At 39.9% G+C, this 23,570-nt stretch overlaps 1 protein-coding gene across 9 annotated transcripts in view; it reads left to right on the forward strand.

Moving 5' to 3' along the window:
• doc2g (double C2-like domains, gamma) overlaps window positions 1-23,570 on the forward strand; it is a 170,529-nt gene that overhangs the window by 81,085 nt on the left and 65,874 nt on the right. For 7 of the 9 annotated variants that reach the window (XM_087262535.1, XM_087262534.1, XM_087262536.1 and 4 more), the window contains 1 exon segment: window positions 9,215-9,324. In XM_087262535.1, coding sequence (XP_087118661.1) covers window positions 9,215-9,324 — 110 coding nt within the window. 9 annotated transcript variants of the gene reach the window in all.

Consider the following 23,570-nt stretch of genomic DNA (forward strand, 5'->3'; position numbering starts at 1 on the left):
GTGTGTGTGAGAGAGAGAGAGAGAGAGAGACACAGAGGGGAGGTGAGCTGAGATGGGAAAGCCTCCTGTCCTCACTCTCTCCTCTGTAAAGTAGGTGAGCAGATGTCTGCCTTTCACCTGAGGGAGAACAGATAAATGATGTTTCCTCTCCTGTGCTCCTGACTGACTCTCTCGCTTCATCTCTGCCCTCATGCTTCATGCCCATTCACACAAGTGGGGCAGACTTTTGGGTTCAGATTTAAGTCTGTTAGTATTTTCTGTAGTAAACTTTTATTTTTTTGCCATTTCTTTTTATTTAGCAAAGTAGTCTGATACACTGACACACTCATTCATCTAAATTTGGACAGTTTAGCTGAGTTTAGCAGATTCGCACAAAGGACTAAATAGGGCTAAAGTTTTTTTCTAAACCTCTTATCTCATCCTGGCCACAAATTGAGCTGGTTCTGCAGGTGGATGATAACACTCAAACTACATAGTTATTTCAGTGTAGCTGTTTTGCATTTTGTCATTTTCTTAATTAAATATCATTGAACGGTATATTTTTTGCATGAACTTATGAGGCCCTATCATACCCCCAGCGCAAGGCGTTACGCTCATGTTATTTTCTAGTTTCAGCTTGACGCAAGTGTCGTTTTGACATGTTGCAGCATGCTATTATAGTTGCAAATTCATTTGTGCTAATATGTGCGCCCATAGGCGTTCTGGTCTAAAAAAGGAGGCGTGTTAAGGCGCATTGTTGGCGCGTTGCTATTTTGAGGATCTAAAATAGACTGTTCAAGAGACCAACTGACAAGAGGTCTAAAGTCCAGCGCAGAGCACGTTAGTTGTGCGCCTTGCTTACACATTGCTTAATACACACATGATGTACAGCAATACACAAATATTTTGAATATGAAAAAGAATTACAGGGATAAAATATTACAAAAATGATTATTTTCTACATAAATATAAAAACCACTGCCTTCATGCCTTCATCTCGGGGGGATTCATCTTCATTTTCATTTTATTCATGACAAATTCCTTTTGTATAATGTTATTATTAGTAGTATTATTTATTATATGCATATTAATATTTGTTTAGGTAAAAACAAGCTTAGATTTGCCCACCTGTCAGGTATTAGACCATATGGAGCCCAGAATGTGTATTTAGATATAACTCAGTTTTTTGACCACACTTCGTTATTATCGTTCATTTATTAATTTGGTGGAAATTAGAACTGAATTTAGAAATAGTTTTGTAACAAATCTTTTCACTTAACTAATTAAATTAATTATGTATAGGCTAATGGATGTCTGTGCATACAACGCATTTCTTTATCCGCGAGAGTAAAAGTGAAAGTAAACAATAAGGGTCTCATCTCTCTTATTCTTGCGCTGCAGATGCTTTGTTTAACTGTTATCTCACTAGGGAAGCGCTCACTTTTTCCACTTGCAAAGTCATGTAGCAAATGTGCTATGGCACGACGCAACTGACTCTTAAAGGGAATGGGAGATGAGACTCTGATTGGTTTATTCTCAAAGCACAGCTATAACATATTAAGAGAATAAGCACAGTTGAGGCAGTGGCGCAGTAGATAGTGCTGTTGCCTCACAGCTAGAAGGTCGCTGGGTCGCTGGTTCGAACCTCGGTTCAGTTGGCGTTTCTGTGTGGAGTTTGCATGTTCTCCCTGCCTTTGCGTGGGTTTCCTCCGGGTGCTCCGGTTTCCCCCACAGTCCAAAGACATGTGTACTGGTAAATTGGGTAGGCTAAATTGTCCATAGTGTATGAGTGTGTGTGTGTGTGAATGTGTGTGTGGATGTTTCCCAGAGATGGGTGGCGGCTGGAAGGGCATTCGCTGTGTAAAAACTTGCTGGATAAGTTGGCAGTTCATTCCGCTGTTGCAATCCCAGATTAATAAAGGGACTAAGCCGACAAGAAAATGAATGAATGAATGAGAATAAGCACTACCCTGTTAGATCATGCGCCACGGCGCAAAGCGGATTTTTCCATCCTAAAAATAGCAAAAATGGATTCTGACATGCCCTTAATGCTTTTGCGCCCTGCGCTTTGAACTTTGTGCCAAGACCGTTAAAATAGAGCCCATGGTTTTAATTTTTAATTCCAGTGATGGGTGCATTGACAAAGCATAGCAGTCATAAATGATTTGATGATTTGCATTTATTTGTTTATTTTTAAAATGTGGGTATGAATGTGTTTATTTAATAATAATAATGATAATAAAATGTAATACATTTCTTATTATTTAGCAGTTTTTTTAATGAGTATTAATGATTTATTTTACTGTTGTGTTCTAAACAATTGCAATGTAATATGTTTCCTCTGAAAAAATAAATGGTCTGTTCTTATTAAACATTAAAATGTGGTGCAAAATCACAGCCAGTCAGAACATATTTGGAGCCAGATTTATTAACAGCTTGCACCAGCGCAAACATTCATTTGGCATTAAAAAACTATTGTCAGGATTTACAAAATTCATGCAGTGAAACATTATACACAAGAAAACAACATTAACATTATACCAGATGCTGAAAAAGATCTAATTCCCAGCCACTAGGCTATTCTCAAAGGGTTTTTGAGTGTCATCAAGAGACTTAAAGTATATTGTGGGATATCGATATATTTGGGGGATATCGACCCCCTTAACGCTTGATTCCCCCTGAAGGACGTCAAAACCAGATGTATGGGGCTCAGCCCTTTTATACTGAGATAGTTTGCTCTGATATGTATTTTAAATAATAAAATTAACAATTAAAATAATACATAATATGAATCCATGTTTGATCACCCCTATAATGCTCGTAATGTAATGTAATGTGTATTTATGTAGCGCATTTATCTTGGTCATACACCCAAAGCGCTTCACAATCATCAGCGGGGTCTCTCCACACCACCACCAGTGTGCAGCATTCACTTGGATGATGTGACGGCAGCCACAGGACAACGGCGCCAGTGCACTCACCACACACCAGCTATAGCAGGAGTGGAGAGACAGTGATAGAGCCAATTTAGTGGCTGGGGATGATTGGGAGGCCATGATGGTTAAGAGACGAGAGGGAATTTAGCCAGGACAACGGGGTTACACCCCTACTCTTTACTTGAAGTGCCATGGGATTTTTAATCACCACAGAGAGTCAGATCCGTAAGAAGGCGTCCACTGATATTTCACTTTAATTGGGACTTACACAGACCACAAGTTGAGTGCCACTTCCAACAGCAACCTAGATTTTCTCATGTGGTCTCCCAACCTGGTACTGACCAGGCTCAACCCTGCTTAGCTCCAGCGAGTGACCAGTTTTGGGCTACGTGGTGATATGGCTGTGGCATGGTTTGTACCATTGTGAATGCATAATCGTGCCAATCAGTCTGTGCAGGAAAATATTCATTTAACAGTCTAAAACTGCAGACGTAGACTATCAAAACACTGTTTTCTTGTAAAATAGGAGTTTGTTTCTACATACAGCCTAAAAGTAAAGTCATATTAGATGCGGAGTTTGTATAATTTGACCTACAATATCTTCTAAAATAGCTAATCAGGGGATACTGTAGGGCAGAACACACTAAATATCCCTAACAATACTGAAAACCTAAATACGCTTAATTATGTTTTTATGAATAAATTCGATGTCATTTAAATAAATACATACATTTGATTTACTGAAGCATGTATTAGACTAACTAACATTACCAAAAAAGTTGACCCCGATCGTCAGTGTATAATTTGGATCAAGATTATATATAGCAAGATTTGACGACATTTTTTAAAATGTATTTATTCTTTTATGCATGACTGTAAAACACGAACACCACCTTTACATTTGGTCATCTCCTTACTCCAAACCTGTCAACATTTGGATGTGAAAATAAGGGATAACATAAGGGTAAAAGCTGCAAATAAATTAGCAAACAGTTTAGCCTATTAAAGTGAATAGCTATTATAAAGAAATTGAATCAAGTTATCAAATCTCATTAATCCTCCTAATCTGAGGACACTGACAAAATGTGTCGTGTTTTAAAGAAAACCCACCAAGATTGACATGTTTAGATGTTGTTGTTATTATCTTTATTATTATTATTATTATTATTATTGTTATTATTATTGTTATTATTATTATGTGTATATGTCTGTTCAAATGCACCCAAAACCCAGAGATTCCACTATTGGTATGATTCAAATCGCCTGTACAGAATCCGTTTGGGAAACAGCGTCTATTAATCCGTCTGACAGTCACGCACTGCTACATGAACTAACTGTTTTGAGGATTGCATAGGAGGGGTAACGGCACCTGTAATGGAAAGGAAAGGGAAATCCATTAATTTTTTAATTTATTTCAAATTTTTTTCATGGCTAAATAAAATGAAAGCACAGAACAGATTCACATTTAGGAGCAAGGGGCGTCCCCTGGTGGTTCGGCGGTATGGTTTGCCTATAGGGAGTATCAACTCTTTAATGTTTATAACCACCCTTCATAGAAAGATTAAAAATATGGGAGAAATATGGAAAATTATCTTTACTGGATGATAGTGGGACAGAATTGTTAAAAATAGGAGAATCCCAGAAAAAAACGGAATGGTTGACAGGTATGCCTTACTCGAGTGTGTAGCCGTGTAGCTGATTCTTGTACCTTTTCATTTCCCATGTGGTCCTGGAAAATAAAACCTATCTAGTCCTTCGCCTTAGCCGTACACCTTCAAGCTATAGACAAGTGGGACACAGGAAGGGCTAAGAGGTCAAATTGAGATTGGGTCTGAGGTTTGCAGTAGTCAGATTGGTAATAGTTGCAGCAAAAAAAAAAAAAACTTAAGCCATTTTGCGGCTTCGTTATTAGTAGATTACACACTGCTGACTATCATTCACCTTGCTTGTTTTCAACTCCGCACTAATTTGCGCTGTTCATAGTAGATTGCATTGCTCATTATGGAAATGAATTGTGGTATCTGCGTTCTTTAATTTGCACGCTGTCGATAATCACCCGCATAACTTCACATTCCCGTCAGCACTTTTCTGAGATTGCCCTCTGACAGTAATTTACCCTTTATAGACAGTCTGTTCGCTGATGTTTAATGCAGACGTCTGTGGCAATTTGTAATCACAAATATCTGTGTGATGTTTCTACAGTACAAGGCCAGCTTGTGATTGAATGCTTTGTTCAAGAGCACAATGTTGAATCACCGGTTGCACTTTGCTGGAATTGAACAAGTCGTTTCTAGCTGAAAAGCCATAACCAATGCACCAGAACCCACGGCACAAACCTAAAAACAGAGTCTTTATACTGAGAAACCTGATATAGCAGTTATAATTTCAGCACAGATGGAGCTTGGGGTGTTAATTATTTTCCCCCAATACTCTTAGGTGGTGAAATGTGTGATGCTGTTTATTTTGAGCATTGTGGATTGGTGGTAAGTTTGGAGCTCAGTGTCTGGTGTAGTGGTTAAGGCTCAGGTTGTTATCCACTGAGTTGCTTGACCATCACAATTATGCCCTTGAGCGAGGCACTTAACTCCTGCTGCTCCAGGGGGAATGTCCCAGTAATAGGCTCATGGTGCCGTTCTGTGTTGACATTGAGTGAAAGTCCTGGAAACGATCTGCTGGCTGAATGCTGACAAATGAGGGTTCCATTCTGATTGCATAATGTTTCAGAAAGCACTTCAAATTCACCTGGACTTCAAATTAATCAGTTTTTTTTTTTTGTCTCGTAGTCCAGTAAAAATGACTAAACGCAAGTAAAACATTGCAAGAAAGACACGTTCTTGTTTTTTTTTTTAATATAGCTGAATATCAATATATTTTTTAAAGCATGTGGGTATATTGTTTGCATATTTTTTCATATTCTATTACAAGTCCTAAATTATTTTGTTATTAGTAGTGATTTCTAAATTTACTTTGACTTGTATTTCATTGCGGACAATTAAACAAACATTATTTAATGTGTTGCTCATGATTTTATTGTTTATTTGGGGTGGGGGGTGGGTTGTTTTTGGTTTTTGATCTTTGTAACACATTTCAAAGAATGTTGGAACAGTAAAGCATTTACCTTATTCACATTAGCAGCAACTTTGAAGCTACCTGTCGCTCTGGGATACATTTTCGAAAACCATCATTAGCCAACTAAGGTTCAAGTTTCGTCGTTACAAACATAGTTTGTTGATTTGGCGTTTCCCAAATCCGTTGTTACAACGAACATTCACAAACTGTGTCGCAAACTTCTATGCTTGCAACTACACCTCTGGAGCTGTAGTTAGAAACATAGTTCCTGGCTGTGTTCTATTGCCAGTTATCCCCCTATGCCCTATTAATTTAGAACATTCTAACATTTAAACATGGAATGAGTTTTTAAAGACAGCATGAAAGTAATCTCTCTCAGGTGTAATTTGCTTTCAAAGCATTTTTAAAGTTCAGTTTTAGCAATCTTCATGTTTACAATTGTGCTCCCTTTGCAGTGCACTTTAAAAACAATGTTGTCATTTTGAACACAGCCGTGGCTCATGACGAAAGCTATAGGTGACCTATTATTTTAAAGCAGAATTTATGTTATGTCTCCAAAGCTTATGAAAACAAAAAACATAGCATACTTTAATTTATAGTGGGTTATTTATTAAGTATCTGCACTGTATATGACATGGGCCTGTTGGTTAGAACATTTCTGCAGTGGTTTGCATCTGTCAAATTGTAAAAATAGACTTTTCAAAAAATAAATAAATAAACAATATCCTACTTATGATTATGTTGTTATTATTATTATTATTAATCAGCATCATCATTAATATTGTTAATATTATTGTTAAAATCTGATTTTTTAAATTTCCTAATAAATAATAAAAAATTTATTTTATTTCTCAATAAGTAGCCTCATTATTTATTTATTTATTTATTTATTTATTTATTTATTTATTTATATATGATATTAGAATACTTGTTAGCTTTTGTAAGTGATTTTATGTTTTAGAATAGAATATGTAATGTTCTCAATAATATTTGTAAAGGAAATAGGCCCTATATGTGCCATTTACATATATTTCAATTAATATGGAAAACGAGTGCATGTTTTCACCAAACCTAATACTGAAATATTTATTTATTTTTTTTTTTATGCAGATAAAGCAATATAATTTGCACAAAGAAATTATGGGGTTCGGCTCTAAAAAAGTTGTCACTACCCCGGTTAGAGCATCATTATGGATGTTTTACTTTATAACTAACTTGATTCAAACGATAGATCTGCGACAGAGAAACTACAGGTTTTGGGAAACACTCATCACTACATCGCTCTTTTCCCAAACGATGCATCAACTATGATAGTTCAGCCGTGAGTTACATTGTTGTTTGGGAAACGCACACCTGGGTGGCGATCTGCTGCAAACGCAGGTCTGTGTAGGTCTACAGCACAAAGAATACAACCAGCCATAGACGGAGATTGCTCCGAGAAGTTGCTCACTCTCCATTGAAATCAATAAACGATTGCTGCTTTGCTGCTGCGAGTAGCTGGTAGTGTGATTGAGGCTTGAAGGATTGGAGATCATGGTCGTTCTGCCTTTTTTGTGCCCTTGTCCTTTACGCGCTAAAATTCCTCCGGATTCCTTGAATCTTTTAATTATGTTATGAAGGTGAAATATCCAATGCCTTCCTATCATTCTTTGAGAAACATAGGTAACTAATATTTCAATTATTTTCTCACATATTTCATCACCTTAGAATTGTTAGGTTCTATCTGAAATTTTTGTCAAAATTGAGTTATTGACATTCTTATTAAATAAAAACTTGTTTACATTTTGAGATTTTATTTTATTTTTTAAGTTTTTTAAATTTTTAGACTTTTTATTTAAAAAGCAAATATTACACACATATTGTTTGCTATATGGAGTGCAAAAACTTTGAAGCTCAATATCTCAAAATCATTCAGAACGCAGATAGAACCTTATAATTTCAAGGTGACGATTTGTTAGCAAACTGGTAATCCTCGGCCCATCTTTGCTCCTAAAAGACTAGACCCTTCTTGGATCACCTGTTGACAACATCTATTTTAAATCACTTAACCAATTTACCTGATTACTAGCCCTAAACTGCTCCTGTCCCAATATTTTTTTGGAATGTGTTGAGGTCTGAATGACAGGAAAGGATGTATATTTACAAAAGAAATGAAGATGACTTGATAAAACATGAAATATTTTGTGTTGATTTTGTCTGCAATGAAATACAAGTCAAAGTAAATTTGAAAATGACTACTTTCTATTTTTATTTTTATTTTCCATGCTGTCCCAACTTTTTCTTATTTGGGAACCTGGATAAATGTTGCATTCTGATTCTGTATAAAATGGTTCAACATAACTGCATTTATTTGAAATATAGATAACACTTTATTTTGATAGTTCATTTGAATATAAGTAGACTCTCTGCTTAATATCTGCTGATGCTGCTCCTTCAATATAAATGTAAAAGACATGTCAACTTGCACTAATCCTAACCCAACTTCAACCTAACGTTCTACTTATAATCTAATGACAATTAGTTGGCATGTAGATGCAGTGTAACTTAATTCAACAAACGGACCATCAAACTAAAGTGTGACCGAAATATATACTAGGTATTTGAATTAAAATAGTAGAAATGCCTTCTCAATTAAATTAAGTTTCCTTAAACTTAACTTCCTTGATGAATAAGTACTTGTAAATTATTATTATTAGTTTTTGCTTTTGACACACTTTTAACTACACAAACATATCAAGTGACACTACTGAGCTTTAAATCACAACATTGGATAATAAAAAAAGATTTAAATATCTATATTAATAATAATAGCAAAGTTACCAGCTGCCCTGCAATACATTTTCCTTAAATTGGTGGTTTCACAGTAACAAAAATGATGTCTGTTTTATCTCATTGTGCTATCGAAAATATTTCAGCATGCTTACAAGAAAATCATTTTCTAGAAAGGTGCATTATCAGATAGTGATGAATAGCTATACAGGAGAAGTGGTTTAGGTGTAATTAATGACTGCATGCACGCACTCCCTCATTTACCATAATCTGCCTTCATCAACATTAAACTGATGGCAGGAGAAAATGAGAAAAATCCTGCACATCTGTTGTGAATACAGCAGAAATTTTGCTTGAACAGCTTTTCTGCACACTGGTCTTGACCTGGTGTGTCTTTAAATTAAATTCGTTATCAGTCTCAATACTCTCTCTCACTTTCTTTCTTTCTATCTGTCTTTCAGGCAAATAAACTGCGCACTAAGACTTTAAAGAACACGCTGAATCCAGTGTGGAATGAGACACTCATCTACCACGGCATCACGGCTGCCGACATGACCACCAAAACCCTCAGGTACTGAACCACTTCCGTTTTCCATGATCTTCACCAGCGCCAAGTATTTTTGGCTCTACTTGCACTTCTAAATTCACCTTTTGAACATATGGCTCACTGTAAAGTCCCATGAGTGTCTCTGCCTGGCTTATTAATGACATTGAGAACATGTGTGAGACTCGTTCACGTGTGTGTGTGTGTGTGGGTGTGTGTGTGTGGGTGTGTGTGTGTGCGCTACTTAAGGACATTCAGGACAGTGTTACTTTAGCATTTTTCAGATTTTATTGTAGTTGTTTTAGTAATTTGAATAGTTTATATAGTCATATAGTTTATACTAGTCATACACTGTAGTTTAAATTAGGGGCGGCACAGTGGCTTAGTCGTTAGCGCTGTAACCTCACAGCAAGAAGGTCAAAAGAATGAATTTTGCTGATACTTTTGTAGTAATTTGAATACTATTTACTACTATTTAAATTATGTCTGCACCCATTTATCAGCCAGTCTCTGGTGTTGGCTAATAAAAGCAGTTTTCGGCCTTATCAGCTGACAAGGGCTAATGTTGGCAGGATTTTCACAAGTCATGGAATTTCTATTCCAGACATTTGGAAGTCAGGGACTTTTATTTATTTATAGTCAAAGTTATGGAATATCAAAGTTTTTTTGTTTCCATTATTCTAAGTGTAATTTTTCTGTACCATATCATTTTTTTATCATGTTGTTTCACATGCTTTGTTTATTGTTTGGCTATTTTTCAACGCCATTCTATTCCATCAACTGGCAGTCACTTAAGTCAAATTTATTAACCAAGCTTTACCTATAAACTAAAGGCTGGCTCATACTTTCAGCCAAGATTTGATCATCTGATACTAGTTTGGGAAATCCTTATAGATGCCAGTAATTCTGAACTAAAATCTGTGGTCTTGTATTGTTGGTTTGACATGTTTACCAACAGCTGATTAATAATCGTAATTGTAAACAACTTTGACAACAAGTATCCAATCACGAACCAATATAATCACCAAATCTAATAATGCAATTAGTGTAATGCCCCATTCATACGGGGCGTCAGCATCAACACTTCCCATTCACTTTGAATGGGTGACGTCAGGCATTGCCGAACTACATTGTGGATCCTTCAGTGCCATTTCAGCGGTTTTGCTCGTGGCAGAAGTTGGGAAATTCTCAACTTTTCAAGTGTCAACGGAAGCGTCAGCCCCAACTGCCCTCGGTCAAGCACTGACGCTGAAGCTTTGTGTAAATGCACGGTTACAACTTCAAACCAGGGTGGGTAAATGTCAAAACAGTTTTTTTCTGGTTTTAGTACATGCTGCGAGCAAATATTGGGATAGTTTTAGTGTCACAGACAAAGATGGATGACGTCAAACTCCCTTTTTTTATGTGTTTGGCACGTCTTTATTGTTGTTCGCTATGACATTATGACAGCTGGGATCTTACAGTGTGAGATGCCAATCATGTTCATGCAGTCTGGCATGCTACAATAGTTTAGGATTATTAAAAATGTCACAGTGCAAGCCAGGCTTAGTGCATAGATGTCAAGGAAATGTAAATTACAAGAAAAACAACCTCTTTGAAGACTCTTTGAAGACTAGTGCTGTTGTTTGTTTGAACTTGTTTTCAAATTCTGAGGTAAATTTTTCCGTTGATGCTCCCATAATGAAAAGTGATGGGAATTTGATATTTGGTCTAAGAGTGTAAAGTGAACTCTGTGTTGGAGCCTGTAGTAGCCTTTTTTATACAGACTACTGTTTAAAAATGAGCCCAGGCTCATTCTGAAAACGTACCCATATATACATTTCTGGAGAGCACCAAATGCGTGCCGGGAGCTACGTTTTTTGCCGTTTTTGTTTTTGCAAATTCACCAGAGGCTGCTGTGTACGCTTTTTGACATCTCAAATTTCACTTGCAAGTGCCATTCGTGCCTGCTGTTCTCATGTAAATTCACCAGAGGTTGCTGTCCACTGACTGACTGACTGACTGATTGACTGACCCGAAACCCAACCAATATTGTTTTCAAAAGCACAGGTAGATCCACCCACCCACTTCCCTAAACCCAACCGATAGTTTTAAAAAGCAATCTAGAAAAAGAAAAACCCTTGTCTGATTTTTACCACGTTTTCAGATTTTACCACATTCTTTACCACACTGGTATTTACTTGTTTAGTTTATTTTTTGGCTTCTGTTTTTGCCTTACTCGCTTTCTGGAACCATTCTTCGCCAGACTCGAACCCTGTCATCATGGTCAGCTCCTCTCTGCGTCTCAAGTCCGCTAACGTACTTAGCGGACTACTGGACTAACTGGTAACATTAGGAAAGCCATATGGAGGTAAGCGGTCAGCTGGCAAGCTCGAAAAGGAATGCCATCATACCACCTCGTAGTGTTCGTTTAAAAGACAAAATGCAGCCATACATACTTCTGGCTACATAATGCATGATCTCTGATATAGGGCTACGTTTTCAGAATGAGCCTATGTTGTTAAAAACTAATGCCTGTGATCAAACCATTCATTACACTTTCTTTGCCTTTGTATGTAATGCCCTTCAAAAACATTTCAATGAGTTGCCTCATAAAATGAATCATAAAACAATCCAATTCTGGCAACAGATGTCAAAACGTCTCTCTGTTTTTATGCAACAATTAAATCACACAACGTCAGCCAGGTGTTTAAAACAGCTTTCTGTTACAAATTAAACCAGTTATGATAAAACCAGACAGCAAAATACAAAAAAAAAAAAAGTGCTACAGGCTTTGTCGATTAACATTGCATTAAACAATGTTATAAAAAGATGCAAGGCAGCTAGAAAAGAACAGATAAATAACATGTTGTTGCAGTTCTTATGTTGTCTTCGTGTTTCATCAATCAAAACATCTTTGCTTTCTTTTGATTAAGCTGTAGCAATAGCTGGATGTTATTGTCTTTGAACATCATGTGATTCTACTACTTTTTTATTTACGGTTTGCAATGCAGCTGCTGTCAGATCCAGTACGGCTGACTGCTTTCTCTCTTGGCGATCTCTCCATTATACACTTTGTTTTGCTCCGAAATGTACTGAGAAAAAAAAAAGTATAATCCTCTGACACCACATGGGACACCATTAAAAATAAACCATCCACAAGTGCAAGTGTCTTACGTGAATATATTTACACTTGTGGCATCACTTGCCACTTTGTATCCAAACGAACCCTCTTTGTGGCTTGATTATATAATGCTTTGCGTGTAACTAGGACATTTTAAGTTATGAAAATTGCAGGATTCTTCAATGGTTTATTTAAAAAGATCAAAGTTAATTAGATTTTCCTTGTTATGACCTCTTTTTTCAAATATACACTCACTGGTCATATTTGTCCAACTGCTTGTTAACACAAATTTCTAATCATCCGATAAAATTGCAGCAACTCATTAATTTAGGCATGTAGACATGGTCAAGACCATAGTCAAGTTCAAACCGAGCATTAGAATAGGGAAGAAAGGTGATTTAAGTGACTTTGAACATGGCATGGTTGTTGGTGCCAGACTGGTCTGAATATTTCAGAAACTGCTGATCTAATGGGATTTTCACACACAACCATCTCTTGGGTTTACCAAGGATGGTTTGAAAAAGAGAAAATGTTCTGTCGGCACAAATGCCTTGTTGGTGACAGTGAATGGCCAGACTGGTTCAAGCTGATAGAAAAGCAACAGTAACTGAAATAACCCCTTGTTACAATCAAGGTATGCAGAAGAGCATCTCTGAATGCACAACACATAGAACCTTGGGCTAAACCAACAGAAAACCACACCAGGGGCCAGCTAAGAACAGAAAGCTGAGGCTACAATTCAAACAGGCTCACTAAAAAAAGGTTTGAAAAACATTGCCTGGTCTGATGAGTCTTGATTTCTGTTGCAACATTTGGATGGTAGGTACAGAATTTGGTGTCAACAACATGAAAGCATGGATCCATCCTGCCTTGTTTCAACGGTTCAGGCTGGTGGTGGTGGTGTCATGGTGTAGGGGATATTTTCCTGGCACACTTTGGGCACATTAGTACCAACTGAGCATCATGTCAACACTACAGCCTACCTGAGTATTGTTGCTGACCTTGTCCATCCCTTTATGACCACAGCGTACTCATCTTCTGATGGCTACTTCCAGCAGGATAATGCGCCATGTCATAAAGCATAAATCATCTCAGACTGGTTTCTTGAACATGACAATGAGTTCACTGTACACAAAAGGCCTCCACAGTCACCAGATCTCAATTAAATAGAGCACCTTTGGAAAGTGGTGGAACAGAGATTCGTATCATGGATGTGCAGCTGACAAATCTGGAGCAACTGCGTGAGGCTATCATGTCAGTATGGACCAAAACCTCTGAGGAATATTTTCAGTACCTTGTTAAATCTACTAAGGATTAAGGCATTTCTGAAGGCAAAAGGGGTTTCAACCCAGTACTAGTAAAGTGTACCTAATAAAGTGGCCGGTGAGTGTATATATTATATTTATATACTTTTTTACACATTTGTTTTATTTGAGGCATTAACAAATATTTTGGATTAATGATTTTAGTTTTAGTTGGCTATCATAACCGGGTTCAGGTTAAGTCAGCTCTGTCATGTGTGGGCATGTGTGTATGTGCGCGTGACTTTAAGGAGCGTGGCTGTTTCTGTGGTGCAATAACACACAGTTGCTCTAAGGGAACACCCACACTTGAGTTTAACCTTGTGTGTGGTGGTATGCTACAATTTGAGGAATAAAACTCAGAGCACACATTGAGAATTGGATAGTTTCTCACCCAATGTAATGGAAACCCTTCTGATGCACAGCTGGGAAACAAACCTAGCAGGAGCTCTTGCTGGATGAGAGCAAGCGAGAGATAAAAAGAGCATCTGCCTCTTGCCTTACTTGTTCCTCTTTTGGGTCGAGACTGTGAAAAATTCGAGTTTCATGCTATAAGGGTTTTTAAGTCAACCCAGACTTACCCCAGCCCTGGAGACCTTCAATGCAGAGATTTTTGACTCAGTGTTAGGGCTGCATGATATTGAAAAATCTAGCATGGCAATATTTTGCTTTTCTGTGATTATATATCGTGATACGAATACAATTTCCCCAGATGACTTGAAGAGCTCTATTTGGAAGGAATTTATCGTTTTAGATTCATTTTTTAGTATCAATTTAGTTTAGGTCACAATTCATGCTATTTATTATTGGGCTTATTAATTACCTATAAGGGCATTACCAAACTACATCACACATGACGTCACATAGGTTCAACCGCGCATACAGGTTGTAAAAAAAGACCGGTTGCAAAAGCAAACATGTCGTGTTGTGCGGTAGGATGCCAAAATAGAAAGTCCAAAAATAGAAAACAGAAATTTTACTATACACCACACTGCTTTAATGCCAACCGCAGACGTCTTTGTCTAACAGCCATCAAAAGAGCTAAATGAAGTGAGGATTTAATAAAAAATGCTCGACTCTGCAGTTCTCATTTTATATCAGGTAAGTTCACGCTGTTAAATCATACACATTACTCGTGTTTGATTGCAGCAATGATTTCAGCAAAAACAGTTAAATAGAGTTTATTAAACTGCGAACGTTGAATGCTTAGAATGAAATGTAAAAATCTAAGTTCACACTCCCTGCCGTACAAATGCAATTCGCTGTCAGAATGCAGTTGTTTTGCTTGTTGATGATTACCCAGGCCATGTATAGCTCCGTCGTCTTTCCTTGTTTTTGGCTAGGCAGAACCTCTGTTTTTAGCAATAGATAGTTTTGGAATCTGGTAATCATGGAACATTATTTCTTGCACATGACCACACAGAACAAAATTGTAGTCACAAGACTTGTAGGCCTTTAACTTCTCTCTTGTAAAATCACTTGGAGTTTCAATGAGATAAGTTAAATATTTGGGGCTGGATGCTTGGCCATTTCATCTTATCCAATATGCATTGGGAGTGTGCTATCGCAAATGGACCTGTCAGAAGAATGCCGCTTACTTTAATTTTAATTTTGCAGAATAACTGTGCTTATCACTGGGTAAAAAGCTGTTATAATACCAACCATAATACGCTAAAAGCTTTATGTAAATAATGTATATAGAATATGTAATCAATATAACTTACCTGCATCTCTAATACAACAACAAACATATCCTGAATGTTTACAAACCGGTAATTTGTCCATTATTGATATATTAACTGTTCATTGGTAGTTATAAAGTACCCTGCAGGCACAAGAGGTCAACATGACGTCATATTGAGGTTGTACCCCAACATGCTGGATTGATGCCAGGACCCAACATCAGGCCAACGTCAATGTTCAATCTAAAATCAACCTAAAATCAACCAAATCAACGTTTAATCATGTTACACCTGACGTTGTGCAGATGTTACCACTATGACATCTATCAGACATTAAATTTTGGTCACTTTCCAACACAACCTAAAGTCAACCATATATCAATGGAATTTTACGTTGTTTTTTGACGTCAAAATAACGTTATACTTAGACTCTGGCTAGACATTGAATTTTGGTCACCAGTCATCATGATCTAAATCTAACCTAATATTAATGTCCAATGATGTTGTGTGCCTGTCGGATATAATCTTATTCCGCATCCCTAACCCTACCCAAAATCTAAACCCAACTACCACATTACTAACTATTAATAAACAGCTTATTAGTAGTTCAATAAGCTGGTAGTGTTAGTTAATGGTTTGTTAATGCTGTGAATTGTGACCTAAACTAAAGTGTTACCGATTTTTTTGTATTATTTTGTAGGATAGTGGAGCTGCATACAATATAATATACAATCTACAAGCACAGATAAACACAATAAAGCAAAATATACACATAGTTCTTCTGAAAAGTTCAACATTATTGAGAATATTGCCATTATTGAATAATGGGAAACACTTCAGTTTAAGTAACAATTCACAGCATTTACAACTGACTTATTACCAGTCTATTATTGAGATTTGAACTGTTTATTAGCACTTATAAAGAATAAACATATATTACATCCCTAATACCCAAAACCTTAAACCCCTAATTAGTAGTTTATTGAGATAAAAGACTTAGTTAATGGTCTGTTAATGGTGTGCTAATAGCGTGAGTTGTACATTTAAAAAATAAAGTTTCTGAATAATCCTTTCTGAATTATAATTTAAAATGATTTATAATAAAAGTTACAAACGGTACAATTTCTGATGCCTGAATACTTTAAAAATCCACATACAGTCACAAAAACACATGCAAATAATAAACTTTCACTCTCTTTTACTTTTATAACACCACAAATGTGTGTATAACAATAAACCAAACTAGACTGTTATATGACGGCATGCTGACAACGGAGGTGCGGATCCAAATGCAGGGTTTATTCAAAATATAATGGTCAGACAAGCAACAGTCAACACGAGCAAACAGATATACTGTCAAGGTCGGTGAGGGGAAAAAAAGGAGTGCAGACCCAATTGCAGAAAAATGTAGGAATATTTATTATAAACTACAAATAAAAATAAAAGACAAAACAAAACTACCCCGAAGGGGAAAACATGAATAAAAAAGGCAAAAACAAACTTGACAGGGCTGGCAGGACAAAACAGGACTGGAGACGACAACAAGACAGAGTAATATCGACGACGAACTGACAAAGGACTGAAAACATGAGGGGGATTATAAAGCAAAAAGTAAATTGACACACAGGTGAACACGGCAAACTAATAATGAGTAAACAAGGAGGGTGGGACTAGACAATAGACGGGAGAGCGCATGACACAGAGAGACAATACAAGCCATGCGCTCACATAACACAACACTGAAGCACACGACAAAAGCACGTGACCACAATGTAAACACCGAGCCACGTGCTTTGACAAAAGACGCAAGACACGAGCACACGATGAATGAAAACTCACCGTGCGCTCACACACGCAGCGTGCATGCTTCATCCCAGCGCCGACCAAAACCGAAACCAACAAGACTGAGACGCTGGGAATGAAACACCACGCTGCTGACAGACGAAAACACAAAACACGAGGACAAGAGCGCACGCATCTGAGGGACGCAGAGTGCGCGCGCGGCCGCGTCAAGCAGGAGCGCGCACACTCTACGTACACCCACGACGGCGCGCGCTCACACAGAGACAGAAACAGGACCAGACATGAGAAGTGTCAGAGCTCTGCCACCAAAACAAGAATTTTCAAGACCAAAGTGGCAGAACCCTGACACTAGCCCCCCCCAAAAGGGACGCCACCTGGCGTCCCTAAAGGGAACATCCAACAAGGTACAAGACAGACAAGAAACACTACAAGACAACAAAACAGGCAACATCAACAGACACAAGACAGGGGGGTGAACAGGCAAGACGACATGAAGGGAGGGAGGGAGGGAAGCCAAGCCAGACCCAACAAGACAAACAAGGGAGGGATGGGAGGGCAAAACCAGAGAGGATCAGGAGGGAAAGTCCAGGGTGGGTTCAGCGGGGTCGGGAGCCCTGGCAGGGAACCAGGGTGAAGCCGGGTGATCCGTCCAGGGTGGAAGAGGGGAACACCAGGGAGGAGCAGGAGGGACGACCCAGGGAGGGTCTATGAGGGGAAACAAGGCTGGAGGCCTGTGGGGAGCCGGCTGGGCTGGAGGCCTGTGGGGAGCCAGCAGGGCTGGAGACCAGAGGGGAGCCGGCAGGGCAAGGCGCCGGGCTGGGACCGGCAGGGTGAGACGTCTGGGTGGCGCCAGCAGGGCAGGGAGCCGAGCTGGCGCCGGTAGGGCAAGACGTCTGGGTGGCGCCGGCAGGGCAAGGAGCCGGGCTGGGGCCGGCTGGGCAAGACGTCTGGGTGGCGCCGGCAGGGCAAGGAGCCGGGCTGGTGCCGGCAGGGCTAGACGTCTGGGTGGCGCCGGCAGGGCAAAACGTCTGGGTGGCGCCGGCAGGGCAAGGAGCCGGGCTGGGGCCGGCTGGGCAAGACGTCTGGGTGGCGCCGGCAGGGCAAGGAGCCGGGCTGGCGCCGGCAGGGCAAGGAGCCGGGCTGGGGCCGGCTGGGCAAGATGTCTGGGTGGTGCCGGCAGGGCAAGGAGCCGGGCTGGGGCCGGCAGGGCAAGACGTCTGGGTGGTGCCGGCAGGGTAAGGAGCCGGGCTGGGGCCGGCTGGGAAAGACGTCTGGGTGGTGCCGGCAGGGCAAGGAGCCGGGCTGGGGCCGGCAGGGCAAGACGTCTGGGTGGTGCCGGCAGGGCAAGGAGCCGGGCTGGGGCCGGCAGGGCAAGACGTCTGGGTGGTGCCGGCAGGGCAATGAGCCGGACTGGGACCGGCACTGAGGGGCGCTCAGGGGCTGGAGCCGACACTGGAGGGCGCTCAGGGGCTGGAGCCGACACTGGAGGGCGCTCAGGGGCTGGAGCCGACACTGGAGGGCGCTCAGGGGCTGGAGCCGACACTGGAGGGCGCTCAGGGGCTGGAGCCGACACTGGAGGGCGCTCAGGGGCTGGAGCCGACACTGGAGGGCGCTCAGGGGCTGGAGCCGTTGTGGTGGAGGAGCCCTTTCTCCTCCGACGCTTCCTTGGTCTGGGTGGCGGGAAGCTGGCCACCTCTTTAGACACTGCAGTATACTCCACTGCCTGCAGGACTGATGCAGTGTCTGTTGCGGGTGCTTCACTGGGTGATGCTGCAGCCAGGGTTGTAGCTGGGTGGGCTGCAGCAGGTTCCGTCACCAATAGAGGGGTAACAATAGAGGAAGACCTGTTCCTCCTCCTCAGTTTCCTCTTCTCTGTGGGAGGCAGCAGTGAGCTGGGTTCAGGTTGGTCTGTTGGTGGAAGAACAGAGCAGATTCTCTCCTGAGGACATTCATGGGCAACTTGATTAACCATATGGTCCACAAACTGTTTGTACGAGTAGCCCACCAATCTCTGTATCTGCAGAGGATAGAGGGGTTTATCAAGAGCGAAGTTCAGGAGATTCAAAAGAGCCCAGTCATTGAACCCAAGCCCCTCTGCTGCCATACGGAACCTCTCCGCAAACTCCTTAAGCTCAGAGCCATGTTGCCGCAGTGCATGCAGACGAAGAAGCTGTGGCATGTGGCTGAGGAAGGAGTCATCCTTCTGCTGGGTCCTCATTTTGGTCAGTTCGTACTGTCAAGGTCGGTGAGGGAAAAAAAAGGAGTGCAGACCCAATTGCAGAAAAATGTAGGAATATTTATTATAAACTACAAATAAAAATAAAAGGCAAAACAAAACTACCTCGAAGGGAAAAACATGAATAAAAAAGGCAAAAACAAACTTGACAGGGCTGGCAGGACAAAACAGGACTGGAGACGACAACAAGACAGAGTAATATCGACGACGAACTGACAAAGGACTGAAAACATGAGGGGGATTATAAAGCAAAAAGTAAATTGACACACAGGTGAACACGGCAAACTAATAATGAGTAAACAAGGAGGGTGGGACTAGACAATAGACGGGAGAGCGCATGACACAGAGAGACAATACAAGCCATGCGCTCACATAACACAACACTGAAGCACACGACAAAAGCACGTGACCACAATGTAAACACCGAGCCACGTGCTTTGACAAAAGACGCAAGACACGAGCACACGATGAATGAAAACTCACCGTGCGCTCACACACGCAGCGTGCATGCTTCATCCCAGCGCCGACCAAAACCGAAACCAACAAGACTGAGACGCTGGGAATGAAACACCACGCTGCTGACAGACGAAAACACAAAACACGAGGACAAGAGCGCACGCATCTGAGGGACGCAGAGCGCGCGCGCGGCCGCGTCAAGCAGGAGCGCGCACACTCTACGTACACCCACAACGGCGCGCGCTCACACAGAGACAGAAACAGGACCAGACATGAGAAGTGTCAGAGCTCTGCCACCAAAACAAGAATTTTCAAGACCAAAGTGGCAGAACCCTGACATATACACTGGCAAATCCAGAGTCAAGGTCAGTAAACAGGCGAAATATATCACAAGGCAGGCAGCAGACAACATAAATAAACAAACAAAACAACGCAAGGCTAAAACACAGAAAGGCAAGGCAAAGAAAAATGGTCATAATGTCACAGATAACAAGACTCAGCAAAAATGTGTGTGTGTGCACTGTATTTAACGTCTATGTAATCAGTCCATAATGATCCATAACAAGTGTGTGCACGTGTAATCAAATTAAAACAGGAACCGGTGTGTACTAAGTGCATGACAGAATTTGTAGTCCATATATTAGCGAACTGCGTGTTTATTAGCAATCTGCAAGGATTAGATCGCTGGTGATTGTGACACAGACTCATAATTGCACATTTTGCAATTGATAACGCAATGCGTGCTTCCACAATAGAATTTTTGAGTAAAGCTAAGACTTTTTCGTTAGATGATTCTCACCCTGAGTTTTACTTCTTTCTTCTGGTATTCGGTACAGATCTCCTTTTAGTAAAACAAATCGGTTCAAACTTTCATTCATCCCACTTTCATCAAATTTTTTTTAATTTAGGGTAGATTTATACTGTATAATTTGTTTTGTGCATTATGTGTGATGTGCTTGTATGCTGCAACTAAATTACTGATGCACATGTTGTGTTATCATATACACTACCTGACAAAAGTCTTGTCATCAATCCCAGTTGTAAGCGCAACAAATAATAACTTGACCTCTAGTTGATCATTTGGAAAAGTGGCAAATTTTTCAGATGAATCATCTGTTGAACTGTATCCCAATCATCACAAATACTGCAGAAGACCTACTGGAACCTGCATGGACTCAAGATTCTCACGGAAATCAGTCATGTTTGGCAAAGGAAAGTCATGGTTTGGGTTACATTCAGTATGGGGGATATGAGAGATTTAGTGAGAGATCTGCAGTGGATTGCAACATCAATAGCATGAGGTATCAAGACATGTGTGCTGCCCGTTACTTTACAAACCACAGAAGGCAAATTGTTAAGCAGGATAGTGCTCTTTCTCATACTTCAGCCTTCCCAGTTAGCAGACATGAACATTATTGAGCGTGTCTGGGGTAAGATGAAGGAGGAGGCACTGAAGATGAATACAAAGAATCTTTATGAAGTCTGGGAGTCCTGCAAGAACGCTTTCTTTGCTATTTCAGATGACTTTATTAATAATTTATCTTAGTCATTGCAGAGATGTATGGATGCAGTCCTCCAAGCTCATGGGAGTCATACACGATATTAATTCTTTTTCCACTGCACCATGACTTTATATTCTATACTGTGCATTATTTCTGTTAAGTAACAAGACATTTGTCTAAGCAAAGTCAGACCTTACTGTCCTAATTAAATAATTAATAATCAAGGCATGATCATATTTTATTTTGGTAACATAAGCATAATGTTGAGGCCTTTGCCTTTCATATAAGCCACTTCTAATACCAAATGATCAACTAGAAGTCAAGTATTTATTTGTTGTTTTCAAAACTTGTATAGGCGATAGTGTGCATTGTGATGCTGAAATGGTACATTGTGCAGCCCTACTCCGTATTTTAAGATATTGTGGACTCAATGTATACCTTTTAAATAATAATAATAAAAACAATTAGACGCACACATTATGGCAGAAGTGGCACAAGCCTGTTTCTGGTGCTGAACATGGATTCTCGCCTCTTTGGATTCCCAAAGGATGAGTTTGATTTGATGATTCTTTCCGCTCTGTTACGCTCTGTGAGCATCATCCCGAAGAGCAGGTTGTGGGAGCCCAGGGCGTAGATGGAGTATGTCACCACGGGCAGCGTCAGCACCTTGTCACAGTGACTGTGTCTGGCCTGACAGCTGGCCGAGCTCAAATCTGACTGCAGTCTTTCAGTGCAGCGAGAGACGAGAGCAATGAATATTTTACCACTAAATTCCAATACATTGTACTGCCAGATTTGGGCCATCTTATCCAGAGTGAGTGTTTCTGTCATTTCTCATGTGAACAATGACTGCTGCTAGCTGAATGGGGACATTTTTGGAGAGAATGGCTCTGTTATCAATAGTGCTATTACTGGAGTCGTCGTTATAACAGATGTCATGGAAGCATACAGCGTGTGTGTTTTCATTGTTTATTAATAGAATGTGTGTTGAGCAGTGGTCTTGTTCTAGCTGATGGATTTGTTTTGCCACTTTTTAAACACACCCAGCTCTCTGCCTTAACCAGCTGTGACATGCTTCTAGTGTCATTTTTGTTCTGCTCTCGGTTGATGTGACCATCACAGCCAATCAGAACAACTGTAATGTTTAATATACACTTGAGAAAAGGATTTTGATTTATAGTGAGCTTAATTGTTTTTGAAGTTTTTGTTCCATTCGTTCACCCAACATTCTCTCAGTCTATTTATCCACCTCTCATTCTTTTGTTTGTTTTATTATACATTTATTATACATTGATTTTTTGATCTGTCATTTTCAACAACGATTCTGTAATTCTAGCAACTGTTCTAGTCTTCTTTCCACCAGTATGTTGTTGTATTGTTCTCTCATCCATTTAATAATGATTCCAAACACAAGTCATTCTCTCGTTCCATCCATCCATCATTCCATCCATCCAATAATCATTCCATACACAAGTCATTCTGTCATTCCATTCATCCATCATTCCATCCTTCCATCCAATAATTATTCCATACACAAGTCATTCTGTCATTCCATCCATCCATCATAAAATGCATCCATCCAATAATCGTTCCATACACGTCATTCTGTTGTTCCATCCATCCATCCATCCATCCATCCATCCATCCATCCATCCATCCATCCATCCATCCAATAATCATTCCATACACAAGTCATTCTGTCATTCCATCCATCCAGTCATCCAATAATCATTCCATACACAAGTCATTATGTTGTTCCATCCATCCATCATTCAATCCATCCATCCAATAATCATTCCATAAACAAGTCATTCTGTCATTCCATCCATCCATACATCCATCCATCCAATAATCATTCCATACACAAGTCATTCTGTTGTTCCATCCATCCGTCATTCAATCCATCCATCCAAAAATTATTCTATACACAAGTCATTCTGTCGTTCAATCCATCCATCCAATAATTATTCAATACACAAGTCATTCTGTCATTCTGTCCATCTGTCATTCCAGCCATAAATCCATCCATCCATCCATCCATCCAATAATCATTCCATACACAAGTCATTCTGTTGTTCCATCCATCCATCCATCCATCCATCCATCCATCCATCCATCCATCCATCCAATAATCATTCCATACTCAAGTCATTCTGTTGTTCCATCAATCCATCCATCCATCCTTTCATC

This window comes from Danio rerio, chromosome 8 (assembly GCF_052040795.2).
Source record: "Danio rerio strain M-AB ecotype USA chromosome 8, GRCz13ab, whole genome shotgun sequence".
Lineage (NCBI taxonomy): Eukaryota > Metazoa > Chordata > Actinopteri > Cypriniformes > Danionidae > Danio > Danio rerio.